Source organism: Epargyreus clarus, unplaced genomic scaffold (assembly GCF_041222505.1).
Source record: "Epargyreus clarus isolate Ecla_fem2 unplaced genomic scaffold, WU_Ecla_fem_2.2 ptg000009l, whole genome shotgun sequence".
Taxonomy (NCBI): domain Eukaryota; kingdom Metazoa; phylum Arthropoda; class Insecta; order Lepidoptera; family Hesperiidae; genus Epargyreus; species Epargyreus clarus.
In genome coordinates, this window is record NW_027332217.1 from 11,090,332 (window position 1) to 11,108,746 (window position 18,415).

Below are 18,415 nucleotides of genomic sequence, written 5' to 3' on the forward strand. Positions count from 1 at the left end.
ATGTCCTCTTTTAACATTCCTTTTTACATTTGATTAAAAAATTGTAAGAAATACGCATTTGGTTTGCATTTTTATTGTAATAATGTCATTTCTACCAAAAGGTAGCTGTTTGTGTATTAATAAAATGTGTATTAATAAAATAAGGTTTTTATACATAATGGATATTTATTAATAATCATAATTTACAGTTATATAGATTGTATTTATTTATTACTGTGTTGGTGTAGGTTGAGAATTTGTGATATACTTGTAGTTATGTTTTTGAAATACATCGGCTCTGCTATTCATATGTTTCATTTATTTCAATTGGTACCACTATGATAGATCTTCTTAAATCTGTATGATAAAAAAATATTACAATTTGGTTTTTAAATAATTTATGTAATTTATTTACAATATCTTACCTCTGGTGAATTTCTTGGATCTGTTTAGTAAGTTAGAGGGTTCCCATCCTGAAACTAGAAATAATAAAAACATTTTTCTTGTCTATGGTTAAAAATAGTATAATAATAATAAATATAAACTTGTACTTTTACCTTGTTGTTTAAATGGCTGTCTGTTCTTATTGGGTGCAATTCCCAAACTTAATTTCTGTTTATTCATCTTTTTGTTAATATGGTTTTTCTTTGGCGGAATTTGAACCACTTCATTTTTCATTTTAATTGGCTAAAAAAATTAATACGCTCATTGTAGTGACTGATGGAAACTGATTTTTTTTTCAGCCAGAACCGAACCTTTGGTTTGTCTTTTGGCCAAATCATTTTTTTTAAATACTTAGGAAAATATCAAATTAGTCATTGAGATTAAAAAATATAAACGAAAGTCTGACTCGTCAGAAGTGCCTTGTTGGTTGGTGGTGATTGGGCACGAAACCCGTGCGATGCAAATGCATTGAGTAGGTACAGCACGCAACGGAACCTTAGAGTTCACGAAAGGATATTTTGGATGAGCGGAAAGATTCGGCCGAGATTTGACCGAAACCGAAACTTAAGCCGAAACTTATTTTTTGGAAGAAACTTGGTCTAAACCAAAACTTTGTTTGCTCAGTAAATTACTTCTGTTATTGATAAATTGTTCTAAATTGAAATGTATGAAACATTTATATTTTCCGATAATCTTTCATATTATTTTCCGAATTTCGATGCGAATGCTATTTTATTTAGTATAGTTTAGCACAGATATGAAAAAAGATGAAGGGTAAACAAATATCTAGAGCAATGATAGCAATGCGGTAGGTTTAGGGTTAGGGGTAGTGGTTTAGGGGTACAAAATTAACAACAAATAAGAACGGTGGGATTTTAAGATGAGAAGATAGCAAAAAGAAAACAATTAATTTAGAGGTCTGGTAAGTCATATCTAATTATATTCACACGGAATCAATAATCACCTCAGTTGCTGTGTCAGCGATTGATACAATTTTTGATTTCTCTGGTTCCTTTGGTTTTACCATATTTTTAGAAACAACATTATTCAGTATGTGTGTTATAATAATATTCATTTCGCTATTGTCAAACTCTGTTAGCATATTTTTGAACAATATCAGTATAGCGGGTAGATGCATGGTCAGTTCTACTTTTCCATTATCATTGTTACTAAAGTTTCTCAACAGATCTAGATGGGTTAGCATTTCATCCAATGTCATATATTGTCGAAATTTTATCAAATCACTTATAGTTTTGTGTCCAAAACCTGTAAAATTTTAAATATCACTTAAGTACTTCCCATAAAAGTACATACCCTAGAATATTTCTCTAAACTAGGATACGTACTAATCAGTCTAAATGTATATTATTTTGTGGCATCAGTAGTGTCTTGATTTTCCTGCATAGTATATTCGTTTGTATTTGTTAGTTGGGATCTGGTAATAAGCTTCTTTTGTTTACCTTCGTAGATAGACTTGCAAAAATAAGTTATATTGGAGTTTTTGACGAATGGAGGTTTTAGTAAATTTAATGTCGAATTTAATGATTCTATAGTATCGATTTCTAAAACAGCAGATTTTTTTCTCAGGACTTTTCTGATATCGTTCGTTATCTTGGAACTAAAATTCAAATATCTCCTTCCTTCTTCGATCTCTGCAAGTTTGTTTAGTAATCCAGCTGCTAAAGCCTACAAAATGTTAAAAAAATTACATAGGTACACGTAACATAACATGAAATGTCACGGGTTGTTTGCTCTAAGATATAAACCTATCTTTTCAACAGGGGAGCGTTCAAGTATTACGTAATCTTCAAAAATTGCGTTACGTAATACTTGAACGCCCCCCAATATATTGAAAAGACTGAGTTCCTAAGTGTAGCAACAGATCGATCCATATTTTTTATGTTATTATAACTAATTAAATCAATCCACAATACGCGAAGAACTTGTATTAGAACCATCCTGAATAGCAATTGGATACAGATAATAGATATAGATACAATTATATTATTTAAAATATTTATTTTAATCATATTTTGTTTGGGTACTTACTTGTGTAAAAGTGTCTCCATAATAATCAAATTTACACGGCCAAGATATGCATCTCATGACAATAGATTGATCATCGAAAATATTACAGATGTCTGAGTGTGAGCAACCCTGTGTGATTTCTACTTTTTCAGTGTGTGGAGACTCTGAAAGACCCTGGAATGTTAGTAAAATATAAGATAAATGTACCATCTGTATGTACGTAACATATTGTAAATTGGTTTTCTATCAAGTTTTACAAAATTCTTAACTACGACGCTACGAGTGGAGTTTCAAATGACATCTTCAATATTGTGGTAGGAAAAATAAGTCGTGTTTCAACTGAGTACCTACTTCATTAACGGACGGTGGTAACGGAGGGTAGAATTAACTCTAATCATGGTTCATCCCACTTCATGGAAGTTGTTATATTTCCTTAGATAAATATTTGATGAATAGGTATAGGTAAGTATTTGATGTTTAAGGTTAATTCACTCACTTCGTTTAAAAACATCAGAGCATGTTTCGTGTATTTACCACCCATATATAAAAACTTTTTAAGAATTCGCATGTTCTTTATAATTTCGCCAATAGTACTCGTGGAATATTTAGTTTCCTCATTGAAATGTATGACTAAATCGTTGTAGTCGTCTTGATTTAAGCAGTGGCATTTTCTTGTCAGCCTTTTGTATACTGAACAGTCGTCGTCTTCGTCCTAGATTATTATAAATAGGTACTATCAGGGTGGTAGAGTGGTTCTATTGCCGCAAATACTTATTTCGGTAGTTAGGTTTGAAGGTTGTAATGAAGTAAACTGTAATTTAATTCTATGAAGCGCAATTTTCGATTTCGGGAACAAGTTCAAACTTATTTTGGAGTGGTTACTGATATTACGTATGACCAAATATTGATTACTTTGAATTTAATCATTTGTAATATTTTCTTCTACATCTACTACTATCTTATACAAAAACCATTTTCATAATAAGAAATAATAATTAAGTTGGTTTAAAATCTATTTAGTAGATCAATCAAATTATTGTAAATAGAAGATTGCAAATATATTTAGTCATCACTCACATTTTTCTTTGGCTTATGAAATATAGTAAAAAAAAAAACAAATAAACCTGGACATAGATTGCTTCTAAATTACTTGCTTGAGTTTCTAATTTCTTTAATACGCCAATGCTTATATTGTCGGCAACTGGGTTAGTCTATGAATAAGGAATATTTGATTCTTAATAATGATAACTTATAGAACACAATAATGTACAAAAATATTTAAAAATAACACAAAAGAAAAATAGTTACGTTTGCTGATGGTGTTGACTTAGTAAAATGATCCAAAGTAAGGAATTCATCGTGTTTAATTAATTTTGAGTGTGTTTTAGATTGTATCTCCTCCAACAAGCACAGCAATTTCTTTGTACTGTCTTTTAATTTAACTATTGAATCCTGGAATTAAAAAAAAATGATCTTATTCCTAAAAAAATTAATAAAGCGTACCACTCTTATATGATGTGTTTAAAATTATCTAATATTCTCACAAATGTGTATTTTCTTGTATATGTCTTGTGGTATAGTGTGGGTACGGCAGCGAATGGAGAAATTCACAATGGTAAGTATAAAGAATGATCAACAGCCAAATGCTATGACTGCAGTAAAACTGACGCATCCAGCAGTAACCGGCTCATAAATGGACAAATAGATGGAAGCATTTTATTTCTACATGCGAAACTAACGATTTACAAATAGTTCTAACTGATTTGCGCGGTACAGAACGAGTACTACGACGCCTACGCCGAGCACCAAATTATATACCAATTTTATGATGTGATTGCTAAAATATTAGACCTCAAGGCCTACAGTCCACGAAAACGTTGCCGTTGCTTCATGAATGCTGCAGAAGCAAATTACGCCGTACAGCCGAGCTTGTATTGAACTCGGTTCACGCGGCGTACTGTTAGTACCTGCCTACTGCGATTATTATTATCATACATTTAGTAAAGAAATATAATAGGTATATAATTATTTTATAACTTACTAGTTTAACGTGGCAGTAGGGTTCCAAAGATTCATTACAATCATCAAAGTTATTATCTTCTATGTAACTTTTAGCAGAAGAATTTCTCACAGTACCTGACTTTGGAAATTTAGGAATATCCGGATGTATAAGACGATAGTTAATGTCACTGTATAAATCTGTGCTCTGCAACTGAGCTATGCCGGGCTTCTCTTCATTTAAAGTAAATGAAGAAGAAGTAGGCATGCACCGTTCTTTAAATTGATCTTCCATTGACACGTGAAAGAAATTTTGTGAAACACATACTGGAACACGGTCAAGATTTTATATGAACCTTCAATAAATATTATTTATAAGTTCATTCTTAAATGGTTATGAAAAATGAAATAAATAAATTAATTAAATACTCTTTGTTCATAATTATCGCGTCCCACAATCCATGATTTCGTTCATTTTGAATGTTTGTGCCAAAATAAGCTAACAGTGTTGCTAGTTTAATTTACAGATTATGTTTTATGTTTATAAAATTAAGCTTTTTAATCATATTATAATACTTTTGAGAAGCCAACGTAACTGTGCTAAAAAGTGTATAATTTTAATATTTTACCATGATTACTATAAAAATATAACAGGAGATAAATAAGTATGTTTTTGGGTACACGTAAAAGTTATAAAACGATACTCTAAAGAACCGGCCACACGATTTACACGCATCATGACGCAAGAGCGATAGATCCTGACGCTGTGCTATCGCGCCGAGATGTGTTATATTGAGTTAGTAGCAAAAGGCCTAACAGTGCTTACGCGGGCAATGTTCTGTCCACGCTAACACTAAGAAGCTTTGTCGCAGAGTGTTGTACATTTGCAAAAACTTTACATTAATGGTACACGATCGGACATACTTCTATATAATCTCACCATATAGGCTCTGTTCTTAATGTCATAATAACATCTTTTTACTAAACCTATACAGGCAGTAAAAAACATTGGTTCAACAAAACTTCGAAATGGCTGGACTGATTTTGTCGTCACTTTTACTGGTAGTCAGCTGATGTTTAATTGTTAGGATTTCATGCAAAAAGAAACCGTGGGGCATAGCTTGTAGGTCTATATATAGAATGATAATAAATAGCAATAGTACAAAATAGTACATTACGATACGAGGACGAAAAATTTTTTTCTGACAAGTGTGAGTTTGCAGGCCGAGCCGCAGGCGAGGACTGCAATCACACGAGTCAGAAAAACATTTTTCGTCCGCGTGTTGTATAAAATTTTATATTACGGGGTCGGAAATGGGGGTTTTGCGCACGCGAAGCGTGCGTAAAACGTCCATTTACGCACGCCGTGATATAAAATATTATTAAAATTATTCCACATCTAAATCACTCAACATCTCAATAGTGAGTATATTTTCTCCAAAACTGTTATCCATATGTGGTACCCGTGGTATGACTTGGTAAAATACCTTGTTATGACGCATAAGACTAAAAGTAGTTTATGTAGCACCTACAGTAGGCGACGCTAGAACGAGGCGTAAATTATATTTTAACGCGGCGCCAAGTACGCGTTCTTTTGCCAGGCCTTAATAAAAAGGGAAGTTGTCAATCGTCGTTGTCCATTTGACAATACTGAACTTTGCCATAACATCTGACATTGACAAGCTTAAGTTCAACTTCTACATCTGATCATCAAAACTTTTAACTTTATTTTATGAAAGCTTTCAAATTTCATCTGAAACTATATAACTAAAACTCTGTTAAGAAAATATCATGAATAGTTATAAGAAAAAAAACAATTATGAAAGTCCATGCGATTCTGATAACGATTGGACAAATTCTTCGGATGATTCTAAATATTCAGACTCTGAAAGGTGATATTATACCTTTTGTTTATTTAACTGTGTTAAAACTGACTATTTTATTGTAATTTTACTTTTAGCTCAGTTCCAGAATGGGATTCCGACGTAGGGGAAGATGGAGAACTGGTTTTTATAAAAGTGAAAACTGTAAATGAAGGCACCGATGATTCTAAAGCACCGTTGCTTGAAAACTGTGAAACTTTTAAATTAAGAAGTGATTTCAAGAGGTCTTCAACCAGACGGTCTACTAGAGGTAGTAAAATCCGTTAATTTCATTTGCATCTGAAATTATTGTCAATATGTTGATGACTTTTTGTTAGGAAAACATACAACATTTTAATTTCTTTTGATTTGTACTTACCAGTAAATGATCATGATTATATACATTCAGCAGTTTTTGCTGTTATATATAATAGGTCACACAAGCATAACGAATATTCCTATAGATCTTACAACACTGCTTTACTTATGTAAATACCATTTTGAAATAATATCATTATACATTTTCTCAATTGTTTTTAATTAGGTAGGATATTCAAAGTACTGAAGTCAAAAAAGCCAAAATTTAAGGATAATGCATTGGGGAAAATTGATGTAGGCAGATCTGGTTTAAGCACCACAAAGAAATATTCAGTGGAAGACAATAATAAACTTGTTATTATTCAGGTAAGTATTTAAAATTGGCCTTTAATTTTCATACTCCAGTATCATAAAGGAAGTTACATGTTTTTCAATACTTTTGTTAGAACTACTTAGAGCATTAATAGAAATTTTGCTAAAAATATTAGGTTTATTATTTATTTTTTTGGAAAAAAGAAACTATGAAAACTTTTTACCCTTAATTACAGGTAAGCAAAACAATGATATTTCAAAGTGATAAAAATTGTCAAATAGAAAAGTTATTTGGTTTGAGCTTGGGAACTCATGCAGATGGAAAGACTTTAGTGGTTGCAGACTTCTTGCCTGAAGCTAAAGCAATGTACTCTCCAAAAGTCAACATTGGATATTGTCTACAAAAGATAAATGGAATTGAAGTCAACTCATACAATATTAACAATGTTCTACAAAGAGTGATTGAGGATCATGAAAGCCCAAAACTGACATTCCAAGTTGTCACAGAAGAGTTTAAATTTGATGTAGAAAAATTGTTAAGTTCAAAAAGTCCTATTGAAAATAGTTTGATACATTTTTTAAAGGAATCTATGTGCTCAGTACTGTATGTTTGCTGTAATGACATAGAATATCATGGCAATGATGATAAAGGAGTATTGTACTGTTTTCCTAGACCATTCAATCAAAATTTTCTATACAACACAAGAGGTGCTTATGTCACACTCAATCATTTAGCACCAAAGTCTCTGGGAACCAGTGAACCAGTGACATCTACAGTATTATTCAACAATACTTTGATAAATGTTGCATATGCATCTCATTATAATGACTTGCTATTGTTTGCAATTCCTAACAAGTTTTTAGATCTATTTGCAGCCAAAAGGACTATAGTTGATATTGTGAAGATGTTGGAATTCTTGTATGGTTCTCTCAAATCTTGTTTCACAAAACCCAACAATGTGGATAAACTAGATGGATTGTTTTCGAGGATTTTTATCACTCTACTTTTTGGGAATGATAGAGAAAAGACTGACAACAAGAATAAAAATGTAAAAAATCTGACACATTTTGAAGATATTCTAGCTGCTCATTCAGTTTCTCTGCCACTAGAAGTTAAAATACAGGTTGATGATGCAATAACAGAATTAGAAGCTGCTGACTATAGAGAATGGGTGAGAATACTTATTTAAAGGGACTTTTATCACAATTTGAAATGTTAGTTTCCAAATATAACCTGATACAAACATTTTCAATTTTAAGAAGCTGCTTGTTCTATATTATTTCAGACGGATGATGTGGAAAACTTCCAAAGGCTCTATACTGTTATAGGTTCATGTTTATATTACTCCAGTCATTTATTGAGTACTCACTTGCAAGATGAAGATTTGATGGAGATACATTCTTATTTAAAACTAAATGGAATATTAAAATTGAGTGCTGTAAAGGAACTAGAAAAGTTGGTTATGTGGAGAGAAGTATTTATTAACGAACACAGAAATCAAAGTAAACATGAAGGAAATGATTACAGGTGATCAATAACAATAAAATTATTGGTTTATAATGGCTAAAAGTGTGAATCAAAGTATGTTAGCTGCTGTCTTGGTTTCAGGGGTATTTTTGTAGTGGTTTAATAATAAATTGATATTACTAAATAGAATGTCATAGGAGGCTTATAATTTTTACCAACACATCAGCCAAATAGATCAAATGTAAAACAATAAACAAAGTTTTATTTCGATGCACATAGAAATTTTTGTCATTTTATACACATATTTCTGAGTTATTCTCAAAGTAATAACTCAGAAATGTGTAAATTAATTTGGTTCGAAATATCTAAATATAAATTTTCAGTACGTAAAATATCTTAGTCACGTATATACAACAATTGTTCTTATTTTTTCAGAATTCCAGATGGCCGTTGGTTTATTCTTATTGTTGGCAAGGGTCACTTTATATTAGCAACATTAATGGAAGCTGGTGGATGTACAGAAGATGTAAGTCCTTCTTTTGTGTACTATAGTTTAATATTAACTACACTGTTTTTATGAGGCATTCCAATTAAGTCCTCCCCAGGCAAATATTTACATTCGATTTCTGTTGCATATGGTCTTCAAAGCCGGCCGGTCTTCAAATAAAATACCAATTAACAAATATTTGCACCTCTTCTGATGTTGCATTTTCTATAGGCAACTATGACTGTTATCTATCAGGTAGCCTTTTTGCCATATCAACACAATAGATTATAAAAAAAGAAGAAACTCCGAATGCCTAATACTAGTTTAACTGTAATTCTCCATCGAAGAATAAAAAAAAAATGATTTATAGGCCATTGGAGCGACACCACCATCTCCATTCTATGTAGAAGAGTGTGAGAGTTGTGTAGAGCTTCTCTACGACGTGGGTCTCAACAAGTACTTAGCGTCGTGGTTCGCCTCCAACACCCAACCACAAGTTGAGATTTCGCCGCAGTACCTCACAAAACATGGGAAGAAAATAAGAGATAGTAATTGTAAGATCTTCTTAACTCAATTATTTAGATGCAAACTGATTCGAAGTTTCTTAATTTCTTGTGTATTATTGTATTTAATAGCATTTGATTTTTGTATTAGAAAAAGCAAAGTTGCTCTTGATTAAATTACTGGTTCCTTTTGACACCAATTATGAAATTCAGGTAAGATGAACGGAATCATCATAATTAAAGTTTATCGTAGATTTGCTTCTATTACTAAGAAATAAATCAAAATATCTTCTAAAGTTTCTTCAATAAATAAATAAAAAAAATCTTATCAAGCTCAATTGAAATAACATATCCTTTTATTCATACATGTATTTCAGCTTCAAAATCCGATATTCTGAGGTCTTCAACATTCAAATTGTCGAAATCGCAACTGGATTTGAAAAGACGTCACAACTCTTCAGAACAAATTAACATGGGTTCGAGTACAAGTGAGGCATCCATAAATAATTACCATAGCAGTAGCCACCACAGCCTGTATGGACAGTGGTACAATGGATCGCAGAAAACTTATAGGCATTCTAGCAATGTGGATGTAAGCTACTCGGAGGATTCTGGCAGTATGAAAAGTAATAGGTAATGGTTTTGTAATTTAACATTTAATAAGAATTTATCCCACATTATAGATAAGATAATGTTTTTAGAAATTTCGACAGCGTGTTTTAGGATACGCGTGGCGCCATCTCTCGTGGATTAATGGTCTACCTTGAAGTGGGACATAATAATTTTACAATATTGATTTGTTTTACATTAATCAATATGTTATAGAATAATGTCAAAAGTACCCGCTTTCCATTCTTCTGTGAACGGCTACAAAGAAACATTTTATTGAGGCAATTTACGAAAGACGTAGAGAATACATACTTTACCTCGAGTAAACTATCTTCTTTCAGTGAAGTCAGTGAAGACCGTGTGATGGGCCGGCGGGCTGACCGGGAGCAGAAGAATCGCCGAGACTCCTCTGGCTCTGACTCCGATTGGGATAGACAGGTGAAGTAATAACGTCTATTTCTATTTTACTTCTCTGTTAATATTTGTTCCCTTTGCAGTGTAGAGTCACTAACTAAACGGCGGTTAGTAGTCAACCTTTATGATATTTTTAAACTAACTTCATTTATTTAACATACGAGGGTACGTTTTTAAGTTCGCGGAATGAGGGACAAGGAGCGAAAATAAAATGTCAAAATTATTTTTCTTTTTCTACATATTCTCCTGCAAGACGAATGCATTTTTCAGATCTTTGTATTAACTTATTTAAACCCTCATAAAAAAATGTTTTGTCCTTGTCGGAAAAATACGAGGAAATTGCGTCCTTTACTTCTTCGTCTGTAGAAAATTTCTTTCCACGAAGCTCTTTTTTCATTTTTGGAAAGAGACAATAATCGCTGGGAGCCAGGTCTGGACTATAGGGTGGGTGATTTAAAATATCAAAGCCCACCTTATGCAGGGCAGCCAGTGCAATACGGCTCTTGTGTACGGGCGCATTGTCGTGCAACAGCAGGACACCTCTGGATAATTTTCCTCGTCTATTTTCTTTGATGGCTTCTTTTAACCGCTCCAAGATTGTTGCGTAATATTCTCCGGTTATAGAGACACCTTTATCTTTGTAATCTATTAACAAAATTCCTTCTGCATCCCAAAAGACTGTCGCCATGAGTTTGCCGGCCGATTGTGACACCTTAAACTTTTTAGGAGGTGCTGTACCCTTTTTATGCCACTGCATGGAGTCTTGTTTAGACTCAGGTTCACAATGGTGAACCCAAGTTTCATCTCCAGTAACAATTCGATTCAGTACAATATCCTTATCTTCTCCACAGAGGTTCAAAAACGCACGGGAACATTCAACGCGCTGTTGTTTCTGAGGCGGCGTGAGCATTCTCGGCACCCACCGCGCGCTGACCTTAGTCATGCCAAGATGGTCATGCAGAATTTTAAAAATGGTTGTATCCGATACTCCAACCATTTCTGCAAGCTGTTTCTTCTTTAGCCGAGCATCTTCCAGTACTAATTTTTCGACTTCCGCTATCGTTTCCGGAATGGTCACCTCAACAGACCGTCCTGGTCGTGGGTCGTCTTCAAGTGAATCCCTGCCTTGCTTAAAAAGGTTGTTCCACTTGTAAACCATCGTTTTTCCAGGGCAAGAGTCCCCGTAAACCGATGACATCTCTTCCATTATGATTTGCACAGACTTTCCTTGCTTGGTAAGGAACTTTATAACGGCGCGATGCTCGATTTTCTCCATACTTCCAATTTTCTTCCGGATTGAGTTGTTTAATTGTCGATAGTTTTAAAACTAATGATGCAATTGTGATAAAACTTTATATTTATACTATTTATGAGTCACTTAACACGTACCGCCCTTAACGAGCCCGCTATCCCCCCTCCAACCCTGCCATTCCGCGGACTTAAAAACGCACCCTCGTACAAGCAGATAGTTTTACAGAAGCCAAGGTTGCTCTACTGGATGAGTGGAACAACTTTGGTAAATTTTTGTTATGACGGAATAATTGGATTAAATTAAACTTTAAAGAATTTCAATATTTAATTAAACTTTTAACCAGTTAATTTGTTTACGAAACTGTAATTAAACTTTTCAATTCACAGGATGGTAGTAGAGCAAGTGGTAATCTAGATATGAGTGATATTAGGAAGTCATTGTTAAATGAACTTGATCACGTCACTGTACATAGGTATGTATTGTATATGAAAGAAGTACTGTTTAAAAATAATATAATATAACTAGAGTTGGACAACTCAACAAAAGAATTGACACGCACTGGGAACGTTAAGTCCTTGAGCATCAGCCATGTATCATATGGCATGATGACTTGAACATGAACGGCATTTCGATTGTACATACAAATGTTGTTATGAAAGGTCCAATTGTAGACTTCCTAAGGCCCATGAATATGTAAGCAACTACAGTAGAACCCCCTTAATACGATCACGCTTAATACGATTTCTCGCTAATACGCCATTTTACGCAAGTCCCTGCATTTTGAGACATGTTTTCATACATTTCATACGCTTAATACGCTTCGCCGTCTCGTTTAATACGCCTATTTTGTAACTGGCCGAACAATAAATCTACTCCTACTACTACTAAGATTGCTCCCAGTAACATATTATGCACAATCTCGAGCTTGGATGACCGGCATTTGTTTCATGGACTTGTTAAAATCATTAGATGAACACTTCCAGATTAAAAGTAGACGCATAATTCTATTAATTGATAATTGTCCCGCTCATCCGAATGTTGTTGAACTAAAGAATATCAAGCTTGTTTACTTACCTCCAAATGCGACAAGCAAATAACACCCGATGGAATGGGGGAATCATAATTAATTAATTATATTAATCATAAGGTAATGTATAAATGCATAATTTATTACTACTAAGTTTTATTTTCCTTATCCCGGTTAATACGCTTTCTCGCTTAAGACGCATTTTTGGTCGGGTCCCTATGAAATAGTCTTAAACGGGTTTTACTGTATATAAGGAGAAAGCATATGATTAGATTAGTACATTCAACCTTACCTTTAAAATGAATCCCAAATCAATCTCGAAAAATGTCTTTATTTATGTCATTATGCTTCGTCATTTATGCTTGTTTTGAATGTATAGTATAGAATATAGTATAGTATACAAATATTTTAAAAACGCATTTTTATTTTCGTTTTTTTATAGAATCACGGCCGGAGAAGACAATGTGTTATTCCATTTTGTGCATCTTGAATCTGAAAAGGGAATTTTAATAGCGCCGATGAAAAGTATCGAAGCTCAAGCCAGCAACGCATTGTACTCACACATAGTAAAAACTTTTAGATCTGCATCTAAGAAGATACATGAACTATTGCAACACAGCATTAAGTAAGTTTTGGTGGTTTGATTTAGCGACTTTTGCGGAAGCATATAAGAAAAATAAAGCATGTAATTTATATTACAATGAGTCACTGAAAAATAAACGTCGTCAATATTTTATATTATAAAATTTCATTTTATAATTGAATTTGCAGGTTTAAAAAGAACCAAGCACCATCAAATCCTTTGAACAAGATTTTAGTGGCTGTTAAAGAATATGGTATGCTGTTTGAAGCACCCCCCGAAATTCTGCATCAATGTGGGATTACAAAGAAGAATGTCGAACCATTTTACTTCTGGGTTGTTGGGTAAGATACTATCATATTATTAGGGATTACTTAAAACCATTTTTACAATGTAATGATATGTAAGTATGAATAACTTATCTGAAATGTAATTGGGAATAAGGACAAAAGTACGGGAGAATAAGTTGACATTTATCTGCCACCACACCATTGTCCCATTATTTCAAATTAATATGAATATTTTATGATTTGCAGGCGAGTTTTTAGCGAGCCAGAGCCACGGGAGCTGTATTTATGTTATCACGAGTCAGTGCCACAAGATCTTACAGAAGTTGCCTATCTGCTTTCTTACTTAGAATGATATTTGTATTATTATACTACTATTTTAAATATTTTTATTAAGAAAGTAAAATATTGGAACATATACTTATTTTGATATTAGGTTATTATTACTTACTGTATTTTATATCAGTATTACTTACTGTATTGTAGCTTTAAATTATTATCCGTCCATGAAGCATTTTCAATATATTTAAGAATTATTATATTTTTATTAAAAAATATCAGTCTTTTATTGTGACCATATAATTTTGTTACTATTAATGGGTGGCAAGGAAGGAGTAGCATTATTATTTTATGAGGTTAAACGGCAAAAATTGTAACATTCTCAAATTTGTCCATATCCATTAAAATTCCTAGCATTTGCAAATTATGATAATACACTAGCTTCTTTCGAAACAATTTATTCTTACTTAATTAAAGAAAGTATAGCTACGGCGATTATGACGGTATTAATTATCTCTGCTAACAAAATATTCATTTGAAATACGCGGTAAACCGGAAGTACTCAACCTCAATGACAATGACAGTGTCACGGAAAAATTAAAGCTCCGAAAAAATTTCAATTTAAATAATAAAATAATATATTTATGTGATTTTAATAAGTTATACTTATTGAATAAATAGTGCTATAAGTGCCTATAACTATTACTGCCAATATAGTGTCCATCATCTTAGCCATTGTTTGCAACAGAAAAGAATTTGACAAGGATGCAATCACACCACAAAAAGAGGAGAAAACCAAATCAAAAATCTATTCAAGTGCTTCTCGTGATCGTAAAAATATCTTCCGACTATTATATCTTCTGTTTTTGCAACTATCCAGTGTCCAGTCCAGTGTTCGAAAGCAGTTAAAAGTGTTGTTGTTTTTATTTACTTTGTACCAGAAAACTGTGTTTTTAACTTTATTTAGTATATAATTATAAATAATATAGCCCATTTACTTTAAATAAATTATAAGTTTTAGAATAAGACATAGTTATAGTGTTTTATTATTTGTACAGGTTTTTTTTAGAGATTTTATTCTTTTTTAATTAATAGATGTCTAGTGATTCGTTATTACGATGCCCTATCTGTGTTGATAATAAATTTTATAAAGGCCAACGGGGATTAAAAATTCATTGCAGCCGCATTCATGTCCCCCGTATAGAAAAAATAAATATACCTTCTACTTCAAATTATATAAATAACACAGATAGGGACCGTAATGACGAACCATTACACAAGAGACTCGCAAATCTAAAACATAACATCAGGGTGGTCAAACGAATCCCTAAAGGAGCGCGTCATGCCGTGGCTGTATGTCTTACCGAGCACGTGGCCAGAGTAGTCGCAGAGAATAGCTTCAATGCTTGGAAAGACCTATTATTATTCACATTTAAAAAATTACATTTAAACAATAGAACTCAAAACCAAACATTAACTAATTTAATTAAACAAAATATTTCCCAAAATGTCCTTCCTATTAATACGTCTTCTGTCAATTTTAATTCCGTACGTAACAATATTCTGAAGCTAATCGAAAACAAACTCTCCGATGGAGATGTAAAAGGCGCTGCGAAAATTTTATTTTCTGACGACACTATGGCTACGCGCTCGCCTGAAACGCTTGGGGCACTTCGCGAGAAGCATCCCACACCAACCACATCTTCGCAGCTTCCTAGTCCACCGCGCAGTTCACAGCGCGATTTTTTGAGAGTCAGCGAGGATGCCACCAAGATCGCTATCCGTTCTTTTCCGAATGGATCTGCTGGTGGCTTAGACGGCCTTACACCGCAACACTTAAAAGACCTTACAGATCCGTCTTTAGGTGAAGCAGGCGTAAATTTGGTGAAGGAGCTCACTGCCCTCATTAATATAATGTTGGCAGGTGTAGTTCCTCCCGAAATTACGCCTGTGCTTTACGGGGCCAACCTTGTTGCTCTCAAAAAGAAGGATGGGGGTATTCGACCCATCGCTGTTGGGTGTACGATCCGAAGATTGGCTTCGAAGTTGTGCTGCCGTAACTATAGTGAGCTATTGGCTATTCGGCTTAAGCCACGGCAGCTCGGCTTCGGAGTCAAGGGTGGCTGCGAAGCAGCAGTACACGCTGCTCGCACATTTTTAAATAATAAAGATTACGAGGTTTTTCTAAAAATAGACGTTAAAAATGCTTTCAATTCGGTAGATAGGGGGGCCCTTCTTGCAGAAATTCAAAAAGAAATGCCTGAGATTTTCGGTTACATGTGGCAATGTTATGGTACCCCCTCAAAATTATTATTTGGTGATAATGTCATCGAATCGTGTGTGGGATGTCAGCAAGGCGACCCTCTTGGCCCAGTAATTTTCAGTTTGGCTATTCAACCGATTATCATGGAACTAAATTCGAAATTTAATGTATGGTACCTAGATGATGGTTCTTTGGGAGGAAATGCATCAACTGTATTGGAGGACCTAAAAATCATAATCCGGCGTTTTAATAATATTGGTTTGAGTTTAAATTTTAATAAATGTGAAATATTCTTTTCGGAAAAATTATCAGTTGAACAATGTCATCATATTTACGGTCAATTCAATTCAATATCACCGAACATATCTATTTTAGAAAAAGAAAATTTGACACTACTAGGTGCTCCAATATTTGATGATGCATTTTTACCCATTTTTAATTCAAAATTACATAATTTTGAAAATATTTCGGAGCGACTTTTTGATTTAAAACCACATATGGCTATGTACATTTTGCGCCTTTGTTTATTCGCACCAAAATTCTTGTACTTACTTCGTTGTTGTCCTTTTTGGAAATTCCCATCTGTCACTCACATATTAGATACGCTTTTACAAAATTGCTTATCCAAAATTCTAAATTTAAAATTTGATGATCGTTCCTGGATGCAGGCAACTCTTCCGGTTAGGTTTGGTGGCATAGGTATCCGCACCACGGAAAGTTTGGCGCTTCCGGCTTTCTTGGCCTCTTGTCATAGTACGATCGCCCTCATCTCCGATATATTAAACTCTAATTTGGATGATGTTCGGGTGACGTACATGCCAGAGGCTGAGGAGGCCTGGAGTGGTTGCTTTCCGGCTGAGGATATATCTATGTCAGATAAAACCAAGCAATCCGTTTGGGATACACCGGCTCTTAAGTCTGTTTTTGCCTGTCTTCTGGAACAATGTTCTGACAACTCTGATAGGGCCCGTTTATTAGCTGTTGCCCAAAGTGAATCAGGACATTGGCTACACGCGCTCCCTTCCAACAATATTGGCACCGTGCTGGATCCTATAACGTTACGCATTTCTATAGGTCTCCGGCTCGGTGCCAAGATTTGCGAGTCTCACTTTTGTCCGTGTGGGCAGGAGGTGGACACGTTGGGTCGACATGGCTTGTCCTGTATCAGGAGTGCCGGCAGGCTATATCGTCACGGGACTCTGAACAGTTTGATTCGTCGGGCTCTTGCTACCGTCTCTATACCAGCGACTTTAGAACCCCCAGGTCTTTTTAGAGACGATGGCAAGAGACCTGATGGAATCACTCTAGTTCCATGGAGTCTCGGACGACCCCTGATATGGGACGCAACGTGCGTTGACACTTTAGCCCCCTCTCACCTAGCTAATACTTCAGTGAAAGCGGGGGCTGCAGCCGACCATGCCCAGACTCTCAAGCGTCGTAAATATAGTAATTTATTAGACAATTACTTGTTTGCGGCGCTTGCTTTAGAGACAATGGGTCCATGGTCATCTGACATGAAAAAATTCATGTCAGATATGTCGACCAGACTTGTCACTGCTTCCGGTGACCAAAAAGCTGGCGGCTATTTTGCACAAAGATTAAGTCTTGCCGTGCAGCAAGGAAACGCCGCCAGCGTTTTGGGAACCATGCCTCACACGGCAATTTTAGATGGCTTATTTTATTTATAATTTTCTTGTATATATTTTGTAAATAAGTCCATTTTTAGTTTATATTTAACATTTAATGTATGTTAATAATTAAAAAATGTATCAATTAAATTCGCCAAACAGATAGAAAAAAAAAAAAAAAAAAAAACCTGATCGGGCCTCCATATAATGATAAAAATTACCTCAAGTTTTTCAGAACGAAGCAAGGAGTAGAGAATATAATATGTAATGTAATGATTGTCCTTTACTTCAGTAATGCGCCTGCTTCAACAAAACGTTGTTTTCTTTTAAAGTTTAACACTATCATTTATTTAAAATATTTCTTAAAATATATATTATATTTTTAATTTATAGTTTTAATACGCTGTTATTTTTAATATACTCTCATTTTTTTTTATATCTGTCTAATAGACAAAAACCGGATATCACCTTATGAAACAATAATAAAACCAAATAATAATTCTTGTGTAAATAAAATTAATTGTACTTTAAGCTCTATCATTACACAATAATTCACCAGCAAATTAATTGACTAATGAAACAACATTTAATACATTACAATAATATTATAAAGTAAATAAAAATTAAAAAGATATGTTACTAATCATCCATAGACAATAATATTTCCGTTTACGCCG

At 33.9% G+C, this 18,415-nt stretch overlaps 2 protein-coding genes across 4 annotated transcripts; one reads left to right on the top strand and one right to left on the bottom strand.

The window, feature by feature from the left end:
* Positions 1 to 139: 139 nt before the first annotated feature.
* On the bottom strand, positions 140 to 4,965 carry LOC140744986 (uncharacterized). Its single transcript, XM_073076720.1, has 10 exons — positions 4,493 to 4,965; positions 3,760 to 3,903; positions 3,576 to 3,662; positions 2,948 to 3,163; positions 2,473 to 2,625; positions 1,884 to 2,109; positions 1,388 to 1,689; positions 537 to 666; positions 405 to 458; positions 140 to 336 (listed from the first exon to the last, which is right to left on the bottom strand). Exons 1-10 carry the CDS (start codon positions 4,742 to 4,744, stop codon positions 281 to 283), a joined length of 1,620 nt encoding a protein of 539 aa, XP_072932821.1. The 5' UTR covers positions 4,745 to 4,965; the 3' UTR covers positions 140 to 280.
* A 1,144-nt stretch (positions 4,966 to 6,109) lies between these two features.
* Positions 6,110 to 14,072, top strand: in (inturned planar cell polarity protein). 3 transcript variants are annotated; one of them, XM_073076722.1, is made up of 13 exons: positions 6,110 to 6,341; positions 6,410 to 6,582; positions 6,856 to 6,995; positions 7,178 to 8,113; positions 8,228 to 8,469; positions 8,845 to 8,935; positions 9,267 to 9,450; positions 9,777 to 10,032; positions 10,350 to 10,446; positions 12,061 to 12,146; positions 13,144 to 13,326; positions 13,473 to 13,625; positions 13,818 to 14,072. In XM_073076722.1, exons 1-13 carry the CDS (start codon positions 6,241 to 6,243, stop codon positions 13,921 to 13,923), a joined length of 2,748 nt encoding a protein of 915 aa, XP_072932823.1. In that variant the 5' UTR covers positions 6,110 to 6,240; the 3' UTR covers positions 13,924 to 14,072. The 3 variants fall into 3 exon arrangements, with proteins under 3 accessions (XP_072932823.1, XP_072932824.1, XP_072932825.1); XM_073076723.1 differs by having other exon boundaries at positions 6,204 to 6,341; positions 6,415 to 6,582; XM_073076724.1 differs by lacking the exons at positions 6,110 to 6,341; positions 6,410 to 6,582 and having other exon boundaries at positions 6,859 to 6,995; positions 7,818 to 8,113.
* The last annotated feature ends 4,343 nt before the right edge of the window (positions 14,073 to 18,415 follow it).